The sequence below is a fragment of the Drosophila suzukii genome, chromosome X (assembly GCF_043229965.1).
Source record: "Drosophila suzukii chromosome X, CBGP_Dsuzu_IsoJpt1.0, whole genome shotgun sequence".
Classification (NCBI taxonomy): domain Eukaryota; kingdom Metazoa; phylum Arthropoda; class Insecta; order Diptera; family Drosophilidae; genus Drosophila; species Drosophila suzukii.
The window spans coordinates 1117147-1138744 of NC_092084.1; the positions used below are offsets into that span (position 1 = coordinate 1117147).

The window sequence follows — 21598 nt, forward strand, 5'->3', positions numbered from 1 at the left end:
GCCAAAATACCTAGTTTCTTGAGGTCGAAAAAAAGGTAGTAGGATTTCAGACTAGAATACCATTATTTAAGGCAGTTTTTCAGTCGTAACTTGGGCAAATCGAGGCGCACAGCTGAAAAACTAACTGTTTTGAGCAGCTAACAACCTAGGCTTTCGATCCCCATCACATTCCGGGAAATTTATTTTTTGACTAAATTTCACATTTTTTATAAGGGGTAACATCGTCTATTTTTGCGAAAATCGGTCAAAAATTAAAGTTTCCGGGTTTGAATGCCAATCGATTGGGAATTTAATTACGAGTTCAACGAGGTATGGCGTTCCCTATTACGACGTCAATTCGCAAAATGATTGCCAAAATACCTAGTTTCTTGAGGTCGAAAAAAAGGTAGTAGGATTTCAGACTAAAATACCATTATTTAAGGCAGTTTTTCAGTCGTAACTTGGGCAAATCGAGGCGCACAGCTGAAAAACTAACTGTTTTGAGCAGCTAACAACCTAGGCTTCCGATCCTCATCACATTCCGGGAAATTAATTTTTTGACTAAATTTCACATTTTTCATAAGGGGTAACATCGTCTATTTTTGCGAAAATCGGTCAAAAATTAAAGTTTCCGGGCTTAAATGCCAATCGATTGGGAATTTAATTACGAGTTCAACGAGGTATGGCGTTTCCTATTACGACGTCAATTCGCAAAATTATTGCTAAAAAACCTAGTTTGTTTGGGTCCAGAAACAGGTAGAAGGATTTCCGACAAAAATACCATTATTTCATGCAGTTTTTCAGTCGTAACTTGGTCAAACCGAGGAGCACAGCTGAAAGACTAACTGTTTTGAGCAGCTAACAACCTAGGCTTTCGATCCCCATCACATTCCGGGAAATTTATTTTTTGACTAAATTTCACATTTTTTATAAGGGGTAACATCGTCTATTTTTGCGAAAATCGGTCAAAAATTAAAGTTTCCGGGTTTGAATGCCAATCGATTGGGAATTTAATTACGAGTTCAACGAGGTATGGCGTTCCCTATTACGACGTCTATTTTTGCGAAAATCGGTCAAAAATTAAAGTTTCCGGGTTTGAATGCCAATCGATTGGGAATTTAATTACGAGTTCAACGAGGTATGGCGTTCCCTATTACGACGTCAATTCGCAAAATGATTGCCAAAATACCTAGTTTCTTGAGGTCGAAAAAAAGGTAGTAGGATTTCAGACTAGAATACCATTATTTAAGGCAGTTTTTCAGTCGTAACTTGGGCAAATCGAGGCGCACAGCTGAAAAACTAACTGTTTTGAGCAGCTAACAACCTAGGCTTTCGATCCCCATCACATTCCGGGAAATTTATTTTTTGACTAAATTTCACATTTTTTATAAGGGGTAACATCGTCTATTTTTGCGAAAATCGGTCAAAAATTAAAGTTTCCGGGTTTGAATGCCAATCGATTGGGAATTTAATTACGAGTTCAACGAGGTATGGCGTTCCCTATTACGACGTCAATTCGCAAAATGATTGCCAAAATACCTAGTTTCTTGAGGTCGAAAAAAAGGTAGTAGGATTTCAGACTAAAATACCATTATTTAAGGCAGTTTTTCAGTCGTAACTTGGGCAAATCGAGGCGCACAGCTGAAAAACTAACTGTTTTGAGCAGCTAACAACCTAGGCTTCCGATCCTCATCACATTCCGGGAAATTAATTTTTTGACTAAATTTCACATTTTTCATAAGGGGTAACATCGTCTATTTTTGCGAAAATCGGTCAAAAATTAAAGTTTCCGGGTTTGAATGCCAATCGATTGGGAATTTAATTACGAGTTCAACGAGGTATGGCGTTCCCTATTACGACGTCAATTCGCAAAATGATTGCCAAAATACCTAGTTTCTTGAGGTCGAAAAAAAGGTAGTAGGATTTCAGACTAAAATACCATTATTTAAGGCAGTTTTTCAGTCGTAACTTGGGCAAATCGAGGCGCACAGCTGAAAAACTAACTGTTTTGAGCAGCTAACAACCTAGGCTTCCGATCCTCATCACATTCCGGGAAATTAATTTTTTGACTAAATTTCACATTTTTCATAAGGGGTAACATCGTCTATTTTTGCGAAAATCGGTCAAAAATTAAAGTTTCCGGGCTTAAATGCCAATCGATTGGGAATTTAATTACGAGTTCAACGAGGTATGGCGTTTCCTATTACGACGTCAATTCGCAAAATTATTGCTAAAAAACCTAGTTTGTTTGGGTCCAGAAACAGGTAGAAGGATTTCCGACAAAAATACCATTATTTCATGCAGTTTTTCAGTCGTAACTTGGTCAAACCGAGGAGCACAGCTGAAAGACTAACTGGTTTGAGCAGCTAACAACCTAGGCTTTCGATCCCCATCACATTCCGGGAAATTTATTTTTTGACTAAATTTCACATTTTTTATAAGGGGTAACATCGTCTATTTTTGCGAAAATCGTTCAAAAATTAAAGTTTCCGGGTTTGAATGCCAATCGATTGGGAATTTAATTACGAGCTCAACGAGGTATGACATTCCTTACTCCGACCTCATTTTGCGCAATGATAGCCAAAATAAGTATTTTTATATAGTTTTTGCAAGCTTAGTTGCGATATTTATTTTCTGCTGTATATAGGTGTTTATATACGTCAAGTGTTTGTGTGTAAATTAGATTGGTTGTAGTACAAAAGTTATAACAAAATAAATAACAAGAAATCATTTAATACAATATTACGCGAACATACATACATTATTACGATGCAATCTCTGCACATTTTGGTTTACAAAGGCTTGTGGTCCCAAGGCCCGGTCCGCATTTTCAGAAAAAAAGACACGCCATTGCGGGATGGGTACGAAAATCGAATCAAGTGCTAGAACTGCGAGGGGGGATAGGGAATGGAGGAAGTCGGGGACTCGAGATTCCCGCCTCCTAGACGTTCGTGGGCGCATCCATGCCGCAGATAACCGACTTGACCACCGACGCCGCCGAAATGGCTGCAAAGTTCTGCCACTTGCGGGTGGATGTGCCGTCCTTGTAGTCGGCGATGCCCTTCACCAGAATGAAGCTCTCCCGGCAGTTGCCGATGATGCTGTCCAGCACACTGCTCATCTCCACATCCGTGGCGAGGAGGCCGTACTTCCTGGCGAACTGGGTGCGGAGCTCGTCGCTCCTCACCAGATCCCTGCCGGAGCCGATGGGTCCCAGGTGGAGGCGCAGGCGATTGACCCCGTCCACCTCGTCGGCGGCAATGGGATGGGCCACCTCGATCACCTCGTTGTTGCCGATGTTCATGAACAGCTTGTCCGTCCGAGCGTCCGGCCGATTGAAGTCGGCCTCCGTCTTGTGGGCCAGCGCCTCCTGGGCCTGGTTGAGGTAATCCTCCCACGGCCTCTTTACCTGCATGTTGGCTTGCAGACTCTCGGCGATCTGCTGCAGCGAGTCGTTCACCGGGAAGTAGGTCTTCACGTCATCGCCGCTCTTGTACAAGTACACATACGGTTTCTCCTTGCTGTTTTGGCATAAAATGGGGGGAACATTCGCAAAGATAACCCAATAAAATGCGATCTAGTGCCTCACCTATTGCTGATCAGGGCCCGCTGCTTGTCCACGTACGAGATGACCACGTCGCCCAGTCGTACGTGCTTCTTGTAGTCCGTGTAGTGGGGCACGCCCCCGGCCACGCCCACGATGAAGACGAAGTCGACCTTCTGGAATGTGCCCAACAGGCGGGTGGTGGTGTTGCCCGTCGCCGTCATCGCCTCCCGGTTGCTGCCCACCGACGGGAGCTTGGTGCTTACGATCCTGTGCGCCCCAATGTTACCCAGGGTATAAACGTTCGATTCGCCTGCGGAATGGAGAGGAGACCTTGATAAGTGGGTTTTGGGGCAGACAGTGGTTCACGCTCAGGACAATAATATACACCAATATACACCAATCAGATATGATATGAGAAAGATAACGAATAAATATGTAAAATAAACCAAATTATTACATTATTTTTCAAAAATTAAACATTGTAGTAATTTAAAAAATAATTTTGTTTTAAACACAGGATATGTATTTTGATGGTTAACCAATTCACCAAGTGCGTGACGGAGTTAATCAATCCGTCTGACGGTGATACGAGAAAATAAGGTCGTGTAACCTAGGACAATCCTTTACCATAACAACAACCAAATAGAATGAAACCAAAAACCGACGACACAACACACACAAAAAGGACACGAAAATGACAAGAAATCAAATTATTCTAGGCCAAGTTCATAACTTTCTACTCTCTACCCAAGTTTACGGTAAGTCATTGGAGCATAGGTCACACTTGACAGTTGCGAACCGAGTGTTTACTGTGCACATGGGCTACATTCAAAATATTCGTACTACTTAATGATTTAATTTTAATTTTATTATTATAAACCTTACTATTAAACACGTTTAGAAACCTATGAACTTGACCTTGATTTATGGGTGCTTCTGAATTTTGATGTGGTTTCTGGACATTTGGCTTACCGAATCTTCGTTTCTTTTTGGACTTTCTGAGTGAGTTCGTTAGATTGGGATCGGAATCTGTTACATAGGTTTGTATTTTTGGATTCAGGGGTAGGTGAAATGTTTTTTTATATTGCAGACAAGCAAACAATCAGCCAAATTGTATGCAAATTCATTCGTAATGGCGAAATTTTCGTGATTTTTTGGCCACCGGAGTCGAGGTTAGGGAACAGAAAGGGAAAGAGAGAAACAGAGAAAAGATGGTTAGGCAAGAGTTCGATTAGTAAGAGTTGGGGAGAAGTCGACGAGTCTCGTTCCAACGCCAATCGCCAAACGATATTGGCAATCTGTAATCGAGCGATTCTGCGGTTCGTTATCGAACTGAACCTACCGACAGTGGTGTATCGGACGAATGTCTCCTTGTTCTCGAGCATCGCGTCCACGGCGAGCTTCTCGCAGTACTGGGCCGTGATGATGGCGATGGTGGGCTGTTTGTTGGAGGCGATCGTGGGCATCTGCTTGACCACCTTGATCTCCTTGTCCTCGTGGTGGATGCGGGTGTACGCGTTGTACTCCATCGACTTGATCAGGCCGCGCTCCTGCAGCGACTTGATCACCAGAAGGACATCCTGCTCGCTCCAGCCGTAGTCCCTGCGAAAAGGAAAATATTTTAGTACTCTAGCTTATGAATCCATTTTAGTACTATCTTGGTAGGTATCAAAAACTGTCAGCTTCAACTCGATCAATTAACATATTGTATCGCTTTTACCAATGAATAATGAAAAATAGAAATTCCTGCCTTCAATAGTTTATACCAAAATTATATCAAAGTTAAAAATTCATGGAATATCGTTAAAACGAGTATAGTTCTTATACACTTTTGTATCAGTGTACTAAACCCACTATATAAGAGGCAAGAAGACCTCAGCTCTATAATTTTCCATTGGATATTTTAGCACTTTGGTCAACTACTCACTTGGCCAGATCCTCGGGGGATACGGGATTGGGATATGCCTGCTCGATGAGCTCCAGCACCTTCTCCTGGGTCAACGGTGGAGACTCGAACTGGGATTCCTCTAGGGAAACTGAGGGAAAAAGAGGTGAGGGAAACACACGATTAAAGCACATGTCTATGAGTCCCCTTTTTAAATGGTTATTCATTTAGCCAGGATTTCTGTTAGCGAGCAATGACATCTACTCTGAGCGGTGGGCGTGGCTGGTTAGGCGGTGTCTGTTAGTAAAGAAAAAACACACACAGACATCGGCTGGCAGGTGGGTCAATTAAGTGCTCAAGCAGCGGATGTCAGATTTTAATTGCAGACGGCAGACAAATTGGACACTTGAGGTAAGGGCTGCCTTTTGAGGACAACTGGAGGGGGTTTGAAAGCTTTTGGTTGGGGCTTTGAAAGTAGCGAAGGTGGCGGTGGGAAAATCAGATTCAAATGATAGCCTTGGAGCAACAGCGATAGTGGAAAGCAAAACCTAGTCTTTTTATAATTTCTTCATTTTGTATGTTATCTTCTGCGGTTTCTAGCAAGAGTTATCGACAACCCAAGGACAAATGTTGGTTTAAATTTAACGTAAAATATAAAACAATAACTGGAAGCGTCAGGTCAGGATTCTTCTCTTTATCAAAACGATAATCATTATGGTTTCGTTTAGTTTTTGTTGAACTAATTATAGAAGTTAGGAACAGTTGGGTAGCCATATCTTCAGGGGAAACCAACTGAATATAGATCCTCTACCTCTCGGAATGTCTAAAGTTTGGCCCTTACAAATAGCCTTTTGTTAGCACACAAAGCCACCTAAAAACCTCAACAGTTTGCAAGGCATTTATTTTATTTCGCTTTATTACATTTCTGTTTTTTTTTTATTTCTTTGGAGTGCACAACACTTTTTTATACATATACTTTATGCATTTTTTCGTGAGTTTTTAGTGCGTGCATTAGTACAAAAGGAAGAACAAAACGAACAAGGAACAACAAAGATGGCTGAGGAAGGAGGAGAAGTGCAACGAAGCGGATACAAAACGGAGTTCGTAGAGCGGATTAGATGATTAGTTGTGGGAGCACTCGAGCACGGGAGCACTGGGAATCCCCCATTCACTTCCGACGGGCGCTCAGCTGCTCGGTGTACATGTCCAGCCAAATGGCCTTCATCAGGTTGTCGCCGTCACCTGTCTTCCGCTGCGCCAACAGCGCCTCCTCGAACTTCCGGTTGCAGTCGCCGTAGCAGTAGATGATGTACCCATCCCGGGCTGATCGCCAAAAAAGCCACCCGCACAGCCCAGAGGATAGATTGAGTCGTTCGGTTCAGATGAGAAGTCAATTTTGGATGGTACAGTCAGTAGATTATACTCGGAAGGTAAGTTAGGCTTGGAACTTGATTTTCACAGAGTACCATGCATTGAAATCTCCAAGCAAGGTGTCTAAAAGAATGCAATCAAAAGTTTTACACCGAAGTTCCAGGGTAAAATGCATAATTGCATCCTTTGAAACGCCTTCTTAAGGGATTCCAGATGATGTTTTTATGTTTATGCCAAGTTCCCTTCTTACACATCCCTATAAACAGAGTTGGACGATACTCACGTGGTCGCGAGGGCGGTGCAGAGGTCTCCTCCAGGATGCGCAGCTCAATCTCGATGGACTGGATCTCCGAGTATCCGTGCTGCAGCAGCTTCATTATCTTCTTGATGAATCCCACATAGTCTGAAGGGTGAAATGAAAACTAAATAAATAAAGCCTTAAACTATTTAACAATGACCGAACGAACAAATTAGATTCTTACAGTCTCGTAAGCGCCAAAAGCTAAAATCAGCAAATTGTTATACATTTGTGTTCGACCGACTAATTTCAAAATGAAATTCCTTTGGATAACATTCCAAGAGACTTAAATTTTAAAAGTAAATCAATGACAAAAAAACTGAAGACTCTAGAGATATGATAGCACTTTAAAAGGCCTCTAAATGTATATTAAGAACGGCCGTTCAAAAAATATTGTAGCACACTATTAGGAACCATTTAAGGAGGTCCCAAATCCTATAAACCTTTTACCAGCACAATGCCAACGCACCTCTGGGAAAGTCCTGCGGACTGACCAGCTCCTTGAAGAAGTCCTGAGCGATGTGGGCCTGCTTCTCGTCGTTGGTAAGCCAGTCCCTAAACCAGAACCTCAGCGTGCGTGACTCCTGCGAGTGCTTGCCCGTGTTGGCGCTGACCAGGAAGACCCGGAACTCCAGGGACAGGGCGGCCGCCTTGCTGGCGCTCTTCTGGCCCGCCACCGTGTCCTTGTTGATGATGATGCCCGTGTGGTCGCCGCCGGCGACATGGACCCGGTCGTTGATCTCATCGACCAGCTTGCGCTCGATGAGGATCACCGTGCTGTTGGCCGTCTTTCCGCGGGGCGTCATCACGACCTGTTCTGTGCGTGGTGGCGACTGGCTCCTCTGAACGCCGCTCGAGTTCTGATCCAGCTGGTCGGGCTCCTGGGTTTGGCCTGCGACAATTTTGCCATAGTTTTTATTGCCATTCGGCAGGACTCCGTTGCCTGTGCCGTTGCCGTTGCCATTTCCATTTCCACTTCCATTCCCATTGGCTGTCTGCGATTTGTTTGGCTTGGGGGGCGGCGGTGGCGGTGCCATCTGTATGTGACTCCTGCGCTCCGACATGGTGTGCTCCTTCTGCTTCTCCTCCTGCTCACTGCTTCTTGCTCCTGGAACTGCTGCCCCTTCGATCCGATACGGTTCCGCTGCTCCGGCGACGTCCTTGAGGCCAAACTTGCTGTTGCTGTCGAAAGAAAAGCAAAAGTTGACTGTCATTAGTGACTGGTGGAAAGTGAGGCGTGCTAATAAATACTATTAAGATTGTTTTCCATGTAATGATAAAATATCATATTTTTCATATTTAATGTTTTAACTGAATTATAATTTTTTATAATTACTTATAGCCTTTATTTAAAAAGCTTTTAAATATAAGAATGTGTAACCCAGAAAAGTTATACTTAAAGTAATTATAATTTTTTAGTATTATTATTATTATAAAATATTTGTCCTAATATATTATGGTTTTTACTTTAAAAGCTCAACAAATATTTGTTGTAACCCAGAAAAAAAGGGTATACTAGATTCGTCGGAAAGTATGTAACAAGTAGAAGAAAGCGTTTTAATATTTTGTAAAAATTGAAATCAGACCAACGGGTATAAAAAGTAATACAAGTTTTTTGGCTTTCAGATACTTCCAGTTTCATAATAGATAAATTAAACATTTTAAGAACCCATAGCTCTGCACTTTCGAAGACTCTTTACTGTGTGCCTCTATTTTTAGCCAGCGATTCGCATTTCCATATTTCCCCTACCCATCGTCGTATTAAATGTTACCTGTTCCCTTCGACGCCCTCCGATTTCGGGGCTGCTTTCGCTGTCTGTCTGGCAATGGGCCAAACAAATTTAGAATTCATAAATAATTGGTGCCATAAATCCACCCTTTTGGCAACCTACTGCGACCCAGTGACTTGGATTCGGGCCCACGAAATAATAACAATAAAAGAAACCAAAACAGAGCGACTAAAGAAAATCAATAGGAACTTGGTAACGCCGAGTGCATGACAACCATATAAAGGGGGTCCAAAACTGGGGGTTTGGTCTAGGGGTTGTCATTTGGCCAAGCCACCTGCCACCCCCTGCAATTAAAGGCAAAAGCCAACTTCCGGCCAAATGTCACCAAGCAGCCACAAAAAGGTTTTTGAACTCGCCCAGGAAAAAGCGAAAGAGATGGAAAAATTTGCTAAGAAAGGGGGAAGAGGGGTGCGGAAAATGGGTGCCTGGGGGTTGGCCTGCCGCTAAATTTGCATAGGACAAACAAAAAAATAAAATGAAAGCCCCAGGGGAAGGGAGAGGCGAATGAACTGAGCCGGTGAAAGGACGACCGGAAAGCGGAAAATGCAGAGGAAATAAAAATTTACATTTCCCAAATGCCAGTTCTTGGAATTCCAGGTCCCAGAAGAACATTATTGCGCGGAAACTCATTAGATGAAAACTACACTTTGCGGCTAATGAGGGGAAAATCCAAGCACATATGTGTAGTAGTAAATGTTTGGGTTTCAAAACAACGACATTAGTCAAGTTAATGTATTCCATTTTTTTTTGGCAATTTGGTTTTTGTTTTATTTTTTGTTGAAAGTATGAACTTAATGAATGCACAATTTATTTATTTTTAGTGCAGTCATGTCCATTAATATTCAAATAACCGTTGGTTTTGGGTTACACACTTCTTTAATATATAATTTTTTGATGTTAAGCGAATATTGTAGTTTCCATCCCCTCCACAGACTTATATATGAGACATTATCCGTTCATCCCATTCACTTAATTAGATTAAAGCGTTTCCTCCCTCTTCACTTCGGTCGCCAAAGGGTGCACCACTCGAATTTCACGGCCGGAAATTATTTGCCGTCTGCAATTTCAATTAAAACAAAAACATGTACAAGTATGCGAAGATAAAGTGCACCAAAAATGGTACAGTCCCGCCCCCGAGACACTCCCTTTGCAAATGCATTTCTTCACTTCCGTTGGGTAATATTTTCGTTGTTTTTATAGTTCGCCGATCTTTGGGGCGTCGTCTGGAATGGAAATTCCTATCGCAAGTGCCTGGCGATGCGTAACTCCCGAAGGGGCAAAGGGCCCGGCCCCAGCGAAAACCCTTTACGGTTGACAGAACCCCAGTCACGTGTCTTGACACAAAAATTTGTACTTCCTACATGGAGAATTGAACAATGCACAGACACAGCACACAAACAAAATCAAATTTCATATTTGGCTGGACAAAAACAACATTTTTAACAGGAGGGATCCAGATGCTACTTCCGATAGTAGTTTCCCCCACAACCCACGCAAAACTACGTTTTTCAATACCCTTTCTAGGGGGTCTCCCACATTTTCCATAATTTATGTCATAGCACCTTATACCTTATTAATACTAATTTTAATAATAGAAAAGGTATTATTCTCTGCATTTTTACCTAAACAACAAGTTTGACGCTACTTTGACTCACCTATACATCTATTAATATAGAGCTATCACTCGAAACTAAGAATCAACGCACAGCGAAATCCACCTAATTGAGACTGGTCGTTAATTGTTGGATTGAATAAACTTATAATGTTAATAAATGTATGCAAAGGGTATTTTTAGCTGGGGTGTTGCTACTATTGTATTATTTTTTGGTAGAAACAAACTTGGGCTTTTGTTTTTCATGCACTGGGAACCGAATTATAGAACGTAACACCTAGTCACAAACTTCACCGTTTTATATTGTAATGACTACACCCTTTTTAATTTCAATGATATCGGCAGTCCTTGAACTTGTTATCCAATTACTAAGTATTATTCTATTTAAATTCATAGTCATGTTTAATCTCAGTGTGCCATTCCAGTGAGACACACTCAGCCAGAAAGTGGGCTGTGAGAGTCCCACGCATGAAAATATTATATGTAGGCACTTATTTAGCAGCGATTTCCTGTTCCCCTTTTTTGCGTGGGGTCTGATATTTTTTAGCCAAGGAGAACTCCGCAGTTTCCTATCAAAAACAAGTTCATCTCACTATTTTCCCAGACCAAAAGCAAGGCAAATTGACACGTCTATTCGTATACTTAACTACCGCAGAGCAACAACCGCTAATTACCGCATAATTTCAGTTAATTTTCCCCTTTGCGTCATTAGCCGGGGGGGGCGAACGTGACTCAAAGTCAAAGTTTCTGAACCGATACGACTCAATAAGTAAAAAGTAAACTCGGGCAGGGTGACTCACAGCGGAAAACGTGATGAGATCGAACCTTGTTGATTCAATGGTTAATTGACAATCAACTGCGATTGTTTCGTTCTCCTAGTGGAGGCTCCTCTGTAGGGCTCATCCACCGCCCCATCTGTTCTATCCGATTAAGCAATGGATATGGAAATGCCTGCAGCTTGCCCCATCGAGCTCTAAATATACTTGAATGGTCCCCGACCATCAGCGTTTCTGGACATTTTCATAATTTCGTTTCATGCCAAGGTCATTCGGAAATTATTTCTCACCCTGCCTCACAAATGCCTCAATTGTCTGGCGGCGAATCGCTTTCGGTTGTTTATGAAACAATTTGGAAATTCTTGTAGCAATATTTTTGAAGGAGGTTCCTCGAACTCTTGTGGGTTAAATATTGGGCTAATTTATTTGGGAAAAACAACGAACAAAAATTTGCATAAATTTTGCTTTTGGTCTGTATAATATTTATACCCGTTACTCGTAGAGTAAATATTTAAACATTTTTGAGTATTTTTTTATAAGCGACAAAACTATTTTATTTCAAAATTAATCTGATTTGGTAACTTTAGTATTTTTTGAATATTTTATATCTTCTATCTGACGATTTAAACATTTTGGAGTATTTTTTAAATATTTATGTGTTTTTGATCTATGATTTCGAAACCAATATTATATTAATCTGGGATACCTCTTCCAAATCGTATTATTTATTCTTGCCGTGAACTTTAACTGCCAATAGAATTTGAATACAAACTCAATCAGAATTTGCATATCTGAATAACGTTTAGTCGGCTGAAATTGTTTTTCCATTTCGGTTAATTGAGTTTCGTTTTGAGGTTGGGATCTTTTCGAGGAGCCCAAATCAGCGATGACGTCAGCCCTTTATAAAGTATACTATTTCAGTGTGATGGCTTTTATCGCCTGTGACGCAATATTTATGGCATTTGTGATTATTTAAATCGGCAAACAAGTCGCGAAGTCGGGAGCTGACCTTCAAAGCGAACCAATCTGAGCTTGGGAAGGAACTGAAATATCACGAATAGCAAAATTATTTACGTTTTTAAGTTTTTTTCTTGTTTTTTTTTTGCTACTAAAATGTATTATATTTGTGATATTAGTCACATGTTTTCCTAAGTTTTGCTGATTTGTTTCCAACAGATCAGCAAAATCCACGGTTTCCTGTCGTCAGTTTGTCTGGATTTTCTAATCGTCCAGTGATTCACTCCCCGAACGTTGCGCAAATTAGAGAAATATTTATACTCAGATAGCGAGATTTATTTGTCTTTCGTCAGATGGCTCACAAACACTATTTATTGAGTCGCTCGTGTGGGCGACGAGAAAATAATGTTCCCCTTCTCGGATCGGTTTGATGCAATACTGGAGGTTCTGTTTAGGGCGCAGGTTTCGACATCATCGTGTGCGTCATTGTCCCCGGCCGTCTTTATTCATTTGGAATTCCTTGATTGGATCACTTGATCAATTAGCCGCGGATCACAACTTGATGCAGTGCGTGGGTTCCATTTGTTTCTCTCTGCCCTTAAATAACCAATCGCCGCCCCCAAACCCCCATTTTCCACTCTTTATTCCCTTGCTGCACGGAATATATTTTTTTCCATTATATTCGAACTACAGATACAAATATAGGAAAGATCAGAATAATATAAATAACTAGTTTTTATTTGCAAAATAGAAATATGTAATGTTCTGTTAACTAAGTTTCTGATTAGCTCTACCTTTTTCCATTATCAAACACTAACCAATCATATTATAAGGTACCTACAACCAACCCTTCAAATTGCATGGCTAAAAAGGGCTTGGAAAACAAGGTATAAAACCAATTATAGTGCGTCAGATGGACCTTTCAAGCCTTAAACCACAGCCACGGCCCCATCCACCGACCTACTCGAAATGCAATCATTAATGAGTAAAAACCAAGCACAAACTCAAACCTAAGCACGCAAGAAAAGAAAAGAAAAGTCGGTTTCCTTTGGTTACACAATAGCCGGCAATATTCCGGGAATTAGCGGGGCAAAGTTCAGAGCACCACCCTCCCCACAGAAAAGCCATCCATGGTGAATGGTGGTTGGTGGTTTGGGTGGTGCTCCATAAATTAGAGCGACTTATGGCAATATGGCCAGTCGGACAGTTTTATGGCCACGGAACACACATCGAAAATGCAGTTTACAAATGCTGAAAGGCCCCATTTCCACCCCTTTGCGATGGAGCGAACCCCTTTGGTTTTCTTTGGTTTTTGGGGGCAAAGTTTCTTAGTGTGTCAGTGGTGGTGGTTGAAGGAGCGCCGATTAGAGGCTGATTAGGGCGTCATTGAGTGACCTACTTAGCGGTTAATGATTGGAAACGACGATGCAGCTCTGATAATGGGGGTAGTCAGCGTAAAAGCCTCAATGCTACTTCAAAACTGCATAACCGATTCAGGCCCAATACATAACCGGTTCAGAAAATCTTCAGTATTGAAAACGATTTAGTGGAATCTTTAGAGTGTGAATCTGCAAGCCGGTTCAAACCCAATACACAACAAATTCAAAAAATATTTAATTTTCGATACAAAAAAGATGTACTATGTCGAACACAAGCCTTCAACTTATTAACTGCACTGACAACCAGCTGCCAAATCCAGGTCACATCCACTCTGCTCTAATATTAAAAAACAACTTTCAAATATGCCGCCAAACGCACAGAAAGACCGGTGAAATTCGCGGCTCATCTCGAATTGCATTTGTTTATCGGCAAACGAAAATGAGGTCGAATTCCCCTTCGTCCCACTGACAACTTCGTATCACTTTACAGCAGTTGCAGCGCACTCATGCCTCATTTCATTCACGTAAAAAGTAGCCCCGATATCGGGAAGTCACAGAAGAACTTAAATCAAAACAAGAAACAGTGGAAATTATTTTTAAATGCAGAGCCGGACCGGGAGAATCGGGCGCAGAAGGAGGAGGTTTTCCAAGTTGAATGAACCGCACACCGGGTAGCGAATACATCGAACAGATAATTATAAGGGGAGCAGATGGTCTCGCCTCGACCGGCAATGTATTCCCCACATAAATAAGGTGTCTGAAAGGGTAATGGCATTTTTGATAAACTCACGAAATACAAATAATACGCGTTCTTTAAAATTATTTTTTTTTTCTTAAGATCTGCCTAACCGAACTCGGTCATACAGGAATACTTTTCCCTGAAATAGAACTTTCTGTGCAAAAACATTTCATTTTAAAACAAAAATTCCAGTGGTTCCTCAGTTGGTCGAAAGTGGGATACCTTTACATATTTGTGTCACAAATTTTAAAATCGAATAGTAAACCTTCAACGTAAATCGTAGTTCGTAATCTAATTCAAAATACAAGAAATTTTATACTGTTTCCCTCTTTTGTTTTTCCCGAATCCCAATTTGTTTTCAAAATTTCCCAGAATGTGCAACAAAATTGCCTTCCTAAAAAAACTGGAAGAAATACCCAAAAACAAAAAAGAGAACTGTGCTAAGTAAGCAACAATAAATAATCTGCACAGCCAAACGAGAATGAGATCATTTTCGGATGCCTCTCACGCTTTTTTCAGTTTCTTCACTCTGCTCTCTGTTGTGCGAGTATACAATTTGTTAACCAAATGTTTTAGCCTCGTAAAAATTGTTCAAATTTCCACCGACTGGAACAGCGCACATACAACAAAGTGCAGAAAAAGCTAGGGAGAAAATGCAGGTCAGACAAATAACATAGAAAATAGAAACAAAGCCGAGGCAATGGCGAATAAACTGCGACAACGAAACGTGGAAACGGAAATGGATTTAGATAAACCCAGTAAATTATAAAGAACGCAAACACCACTATCAAAGAAGTATGAAGTGTACAGAGTGTGTACGAAAAATAACAAATCCCCAGACTCATAAAGGGTAATCGTTCGCTTGGTTCCCTGGGGGTCAGTATCGTTATTCTCACTTAGCCTTGCTGCTCAAATTGCTTAGATTGAAATTCAAATGCAGCACGGCAGCAAATTGTTTACGATATATATACCCTCAACGAGTAAAGGTTATGCACGAATTCAAATTCAGTTATCAAGTTCTATGGAATACCTTTTTTTGAGGGGAATTCATATTCCCAACATTTAAAAAAGCGAATTTTATTATTGGTACATTCTAAGTTTAAAACGTGTTGCAAGTACGATCAATAATTGACTGAATGCATTGAATGCATAATGTAATTCAAGGTGTTAGCAAATGCTACCTCAGAAAATACAACAGATTGCAAGTCCCGAAAATTCTAAACCTTATTTAGTAACTATCGAGTACCATCTTCATCTTCATCATAGTAAAACTAGATATTTGTATTTTATTTGTGGTATCAATTAATTGCTAAACAGTATCTCATCAGACGATGAAAGCAGCAAAATGCCTAAGAAATGCCAAAAAATGGCCATGTAAAATAACAAAGTTCGAGTCTCAGGCTTCGAGTGGGGTTTATAAATAGCCCTCATTCCGCCGCCGGAAGAAAGGTGAAAGCACATACAGCCAGCATTACCACCCCCACGTTCCCCGGGTCTCACACTTTAGAGACATTATCATGAACATTAGACTCACCTGTTGCTAGATAGACCTCGAAAATGACGTGTTTTATTTGCCACTTGATTTGCAACCGGTTCTCCTCTTCGGTCACTTCTATTTGCTTAATTTGTTTTATGTTTTACCCGCTGGTTTGCTCGGTTTATTCCACTACTCTATAAAAACAAACGTGTGTGTTAACAACTTTTCACAGAATTCTGATTGATGCACAGCGCAAAAATACATATCTCGGGGGAAAAAAAGAATGCGAAACACGCGGAGCAGTGAGTGATTATCTTATCTTATCAGAGAGTGGGTGGAAAAGGGGGAGTTGGGCAATGTTCCATTATCAACCGATAGCGCGGACATCGGTTTCTTGTTTGCCTTTTTCTGTTTTTTATGCCCTTCTGTAAGTTACAGTCATTAGCACTTGCGAGAATTTAGAAATTGCCCAGTTGACGTCAGAGTTTAAGAAAGGTGTGAGATCTCCAAAATACACGGCAGAAAGTTGGGGATCGAACCATATGAAATGTTGAAGTGATAAAAACGGACACATATCAAAAATTGTTGTTTAAGTTGACAAACATGTTTCTTCATTTTCAGGTGATTTTTTTTCAGTGCACCTGAGTCATCTGATCGCCAAAGCGGGCTCAGTGACGTCATAAAAGGGTTGCACTTGAAATATGGCAAACAAAAACAACAACTGGTTCACCTTCAGCTGATCAGCCAGTATTGCTGTCTCCCTCCCGCACTCCATTCAAATTTCAAACCATTATTCTTTATTTTTTTGTTCTACACTTGCAAAAACAAAAAGCAAACAACAAGCACGCAACAAAGATAAAAAAAAGATACAGACGTTCGCGAACGAAGTCTCTAGGTGTGTGTATTGAATTACGCGCTATTTATATTAATAAAGTGCACATTTCCACCGTTAGTTTAGTTAGTGCGCGCGTCACTCAGGAAAGGTAGGGTGCGGGAGAGGGGGAGGGGAGGGGACAGGTGGTGAGAAGGACGCGGAGGAAGAAGCGCGCGTACACCTCCGCCAAAACGCCGGCAAAACAAACCCTCCCTTCAACCACTTTACGCGCTGTCTTGTTTATACTTTTATGCTCAGCACGTCGCGAATCAGAGATGTGAAACCTGGACCAGAACGAACGGTACGTACCCGCGAGTAGAATATTTTCGAATGAAATGGTATTAATGATATGAAGAAAACCGCCCCTGAAATCAAAAACGCGAAAAAGGCAGACCGGTATTTTTGTTTTCTGTATTCCGTATTTCGCAGCGGTTGGAGGATGGTCACACCAGCCGATTTCGAATTTGCTCTCCCTCTCTTTATAACAGAAATATTAATATATTAATGCCCCAATGTGAAAGGAATCTCACCGGACTTGATTTGAATCCATAGCCAAAATAAGGGGAGTCGTCCTTGTCTTAAAATGGCTTCATTTTCTACGAAAAAAGCGTACTTTTTAAACACTTGTAAAAACACACAGGCCTCTGCCGCTGTTGGAAAACGATGTATCTTAACATTTCTGTTAATTCATGTCGAGAAATACCACTTTTGTTTGTTCAAATATACCAAAGACCAAAACTTTCACGGCGCTGCCATACTAAAAATGCACAGAAGCTTTCTATGTTTTTCCAACCTAACAGCTTTTTGAAAACTAAATGTTGGGCAATTAATTAATTCCACAATCATTTTTAAGGGGAATTACAAATTAAGTTTGCTCCTATTGGGGATTTTAAAACAAGGTTTTTGTGTTTTATCATTTTTGCAATACTCTCATTTTAAGTTTTGTACGAAACAAAATGATTTTTACAGATATTGTTATGAAAAAAATAAATTACAAGTTTTTTATTTAATAATTAATGACGCTCGGATACAAGTTATCTTAGGATTTAACTGAAAGTTACAACAGGCGTTTTGAACAAAAATGTGAAGCTAAATAATACGGCGAGAGCTTAAATTAAATATTGAACAATTCTGATCCCCGCTGAACTGCAAAATACAATACAATACAAACTATTTCGTTTTTACATAGATCAAATAGTACCCTGCCATACGATTGAAAACTTTATATAGAAGATAGAAACTTAACAATTATCAACCAAGGTGTAAAACCTTCCTCTACTTAAAATACAAATAATCCTTTGGAATTAGCTAAAATTACAATTCAAAGACGTGCTTTTATGGAATTCTAAATAATATGGCATAATTCAAATCCTAAAATATGGCCCTTCAATCCTTGGAGCCAAGCCAAATTAAACTCCGGAATGCGGATGGGGTCCTTCTGAGCCAGGAGCTGCTCCAGTATTTTGAAGCCGCACTGGCGGCCAAAGACAATGTCCTGAACCAACATGTCGCCGATCCTGCGCACCCAGCTGGGCTGGTCGGCACCACAATAGTGCTGGATGAGCAGCTGGATTCCCGGTTTGCCCAGTGGATGGCCTGTTTGCCACTGGTATCCGTCAGCATTGTGGCACAGGGTCCTTCATGGTCCACAGGACTTGTCTATGTCGCTGAACACCCGATCGAAGGCGTCGATCCTCACTCCACTGCAGAACGTGTTCTGGTTTTTCCTAAAGAAAATAAATAACTTATGTATCAATATGTAAGGAATGATTTTTGAATCCCCTATATTATAATATATAATATAAATTATTAATATAACTTGCTTTTAATATTTTATATGATGAAGCCCTCTTCCAGAACATGTTAAAGTTGATCAAGTTTTTGAAAAGGAAAGAGATGGGGCTAATTTCCTTTGATCGGATGGTTCTTGAAAAAGAAAGAGAGGGAAAGGGAGTAAGCCTACTTCCTTTGATCGAATAGTCGTCGGCGAACTAGCGTCGCCAAATGGCAACATCAGAAATAGAATCAGAGGCCGAGCGGGTAGTCAAAGATCCCAGGTAGAACAGTCACAAGGTATGAAATCAAACCAATTTGCCTGATTGCCTTTTGATATCTTCTACACATTGCTTTTTCAGAACTCAGTCCTCGAAAAAATAACTGATGAATACATGTTCCTTTTATGATTTATTTTCAAATATGTTCTTTCATGTAATCTCTGCAATCTTAATGGCACTTTTGTACGCAACACGTATACATTTTTCTTTTCGTTCCTTTAAGTTGACAAATACATTACATATATATAATGAATGCAGATTCTCAAAATACAGACTATTACATATTATCTTTAGGTTCGGATTATGAAATAGAAATCGTTGTCAATAAAATAAAATACATCACAGACAACCAAAAAAAAAATACATTTCTTCTACGTGCGTTTTCTCGAACTTTCACGCAGCTTTTCTTAATACTAGTTTCCGAGTTATCGTTAGGCTCGGATTATGATATAAAAATCGTTGTCAATAAAATAAAATACATCACAGACAACCAAAAAAAATACATTTCTTCTACGTGCGTTTTCTCGAACTTTCACGCAGTTTTTTGGATTTTCTTAATACTAGTTTCCGAGTTTCAGGCACAAAGCCTCCTTAGCGACGTTTGCGCTTCAAGGTCTCCAGGTAGTCGATTACAAGCTGTGGGTACAAGTACCTGACAGACGGAAGAGTGACTGTGTCCATTTCGGGGCAGCCCTTCCAGGTGACGAATAAGAAGTGAAAATCTAGAATCTTAAAGCTATGCTCCACTTTTTCCATCTCAAGACCGCGATCCAAGCCGAAGACACCCTGGTACGGCTGGTTCCAAGGATTTCCTGCCGCCCTGCGCCCGCCACGTCCATTACGTCCACCGTTTCCACGTCCCCTGGACAATTTAAAGAAGTTTCCGGCTGGCCTAGACAGGCGATCATCCAGCTCTGCGAGCAGCTGGTCAATCTTGATCTGATCTGGATCCTTAATCGTCATCTGCTCCAGGTCCGGCAGGGCGTTCAATGCATCAAAGCATGCAGCACTGGCGGAACAACGGGCCAACGGAAAGGGTGCTGCTGCTCCTAAAGTTTCGTCGCTGGTCTCCTTGGCAGATGCCAATTTGAGTTTCTTTGGCTTTGCTCCTTTTCCAGACGCGACAGGCATTGAATTTTTAAGGTCCTCATCCTCTTCGCTTCCAACGTCCATAGTCGTCGGCTTCTGCTGGGTAGAGGCTGCCTTCGACGTCTTGGCTAACTTTGCCTTATTCTTTCCGTATTTTCCCTTCTTCTTGCCATTCCAAGGCTGGTTGCTTCCCCAAGCCGTTTTGCGACCCGAAGAGGTGGTGGGAGCCTCCTGATCCTTTTGCTTTACGGCGGCATTGGCGGTAGAAGTCTCTGCCAGCTTTATTTCAGAGGTGGTGGGGAGCCCCTGATCCCCTTCCTCCACAATATTCTGCTGTTTCTCCTGGACAGAGGAAAACGTAGTTGGGTAGTCCTGATCCTCTTGCTTTACGAGGTGAACAGAGACCTGATCCTCTTCCTCCACGGTAGTCAGCTGCTTCTCCTGGGTCAAGGATACCATCGGCTTCATCTTTCCGGAAAACATTGTGGGATATTCCTGATCCTCTTGCTTTACAAGAACAGGAAATGGTGGAAGCCCTTGCGTCGTGACCTTGGTAGGGGATCCACCAAAAGAGGTGGTGGGAAGAAGAGAATCAGGCTGTTCGTTTACGACCTTCACCTGCGTGGCCTGGACAGAGGATCCCTCGGACTGCTTAGAGGCTCCAACAGCAGTGGTGACAGCTTTTGGGTACACGTCCTTTGCGAGCTCCCTCTCGATCTTCGCCTTCTCCTGGCAATCATAGAATAGTTGCTGCTCGTAGTCGCTGACCAAATCGAGACACATCTCCTCGCGCGGCTCCCAGGTGCTCTGCTCGATTGGATACCCCTGCCACTTGACTAGGACTTGGGGACGGCCGTCAAGGAAGCTTTTGCCGACTATTTTTTCTACGATATACTCGGCATCCTGATCATCAATGGGCGATTCTCCGCCAGCGGAGCGCTTTCCATTTGAGTTGGTGGGGCAGCCGTTTAAGTTATCAGACATTTTAAGCTTTTCAGAGACGATCACCAAGAAACTGGGGACTGGGGACTGGAGACTGGAACCACTTTACCAGGGTGAAAACACTGCCCAGTAGCTGTAAAAATTGCGAGGACTTTGTAATAGTTATCATTATGTATATGGTTGCAAACTTACTATAAAAGAGAGATACAGCAATAGCTTGCCAAAAGTGTCCACTCGAATAAAATAAAGGCCAGCACATGGGATTCTTCGAGTCACATTCACGATTCAGGCAGTTTTTAAACTTTTCACCCAACCGGATTGCTTTAAAAACGCAAGTCAGTGAAAAAGGTGGTCTCCTGTGACTTTTACTGTGATTTTTACACACTCGCCAAAAAAGTCGCGCGTACGAATTTAATTTTTATACAAAATGACAAAATGCGACGAACCACAACCACAATTTTCAAAAGTCAAAAACGGAGTGAGTTGTTCGAGCAGCCAGCAGCAGAGTTCGCGGTTTTTACACCAAAACGTAAGAAAACGTAAGTGTAAGGCAAACGTAAGTGTCGTGAAAAAGGGAGATGGAAGACGCGAACGTAAGTGTCAGCAAACGTAAGCCAACGTAAGTGTCAGTTAAAAAGTGATAGCCTCAGCGTAAGTGTAGTGAAAAAGGGCGATGCAAGATACGAATATGACGACAAAGAACATTTTTAGCAACTCAAGCCAAAAGTTCGAATGTATGAGAGTAGCGGGAGTTGTTCGAGCAGCACAAAAACGTAAGAAAACGTAAATGACGGCAAAACGTAAGAGTCTGTGAAAAAGGGAGATAGCC

General features: G+C 41.4%; 2 protein-coding genes across 7 annotated transcripts; both read right to left on the minus strand.

Moving 5' to 3' along the window:
- Positions 1–2569: 2569 nt before the first annotated feature.
- On the minus strand, positions 2570–17063 carry LOC108015343 (uncharacterized). 6 transcript variants are annotated; one of them, XM_036820469.3, is made up of 10 exons: positions 16931–17063; positions 15868–16004; positions 7550–8262; positions 7066–7185; positions 6654–6734; positions 5454–5562; positions 4869–5128; positions 4499–4555; positions 3569–3836; positions 2570–3500 (listed from the first exon to the last, which is right to left on the minus strand). In XM_036820469.3, the coding sequence occupies exons 3-10, from the start codon at positions 8142–8144 to the stop codon at positions 2921–2923; spliced, it is 2070 nt and encodes a 689-aa protein (XP_036676364.1). In that variant the 5' UTR covers positions 8145–8262; positions 15868–16004; positions 16931–17063; the 3' UTR covers positions 2570–2920. The 6 variants fall into 6 exon arrangements, with proteins under 6 accessions (XP_036676364.1, XP_036676366.1, XP_036676365.1 ...); XM_036820471.3 differs by having other exon boundaries at positions 16994–17053; XM_036820470.3 differs by lacking the exon at positions 16931–17063 and adding an exon at positions 16541–16562.
- A 1786-nt stretch (positions 17064–18849) lies between these two features.
- Positions 18850–21274, minus strand: LOC118878281 (chromo domain-containing protein rhino). The gene is made up of 2 exons (XM_036820186.3): positions 20962–21274; positions 18850–20902 (listed from the first exon to the last, which is right to left on the minus strand). The coding sequence occupies exon 2, from the start codon at positions 20809–20811 to the stop codon at positions 19330–19332; it is 1482 nt and encodes a 493-aa protein (XP_036676081.2). The 5' UTR covers positions 20812–20902; positions 20962–21274; the 3' UTR covers positions 18850–19329.
- Positions 21275–21598: the final 324 nt, after the last annotated feature.

What these genes read in the sequence shown, in the direction of transcription:
- LOC108015343 (XM_036820469.3), bottom strand. Translation starts at nt 8,144, where the DNA reads ATGTCGGAGCGCAGGAGTCACATACAGATGGCACCGCCACCGCCGCCC. An exon ending in TCCGCAGGACTTTCCCAGAG is followed by an intron (nt 7,186 to 7,549) that starts GTGCGTTGGCAT and finishes TTCACCCTTCAG; the next exon opens with ACTATGTGGGATTCATCAAG. An exon ending in CGGGCCCTGATCAGCAATAG is followed by an intron (nt 3,501 to 3,568) that starts GTGAGGCACTAG and finishes ATGCCAAAACAG; the next exon opens with CAAGGAGAAACCGTATGTGT.
- LOC118878281 (XM_036820186.3), bottom strand. Translation starts at nt 20,811, where the DNA reads ATGTCTGATAACTTAAACGGCTGCCCCACCAACTCAAATGGAAAGCGC.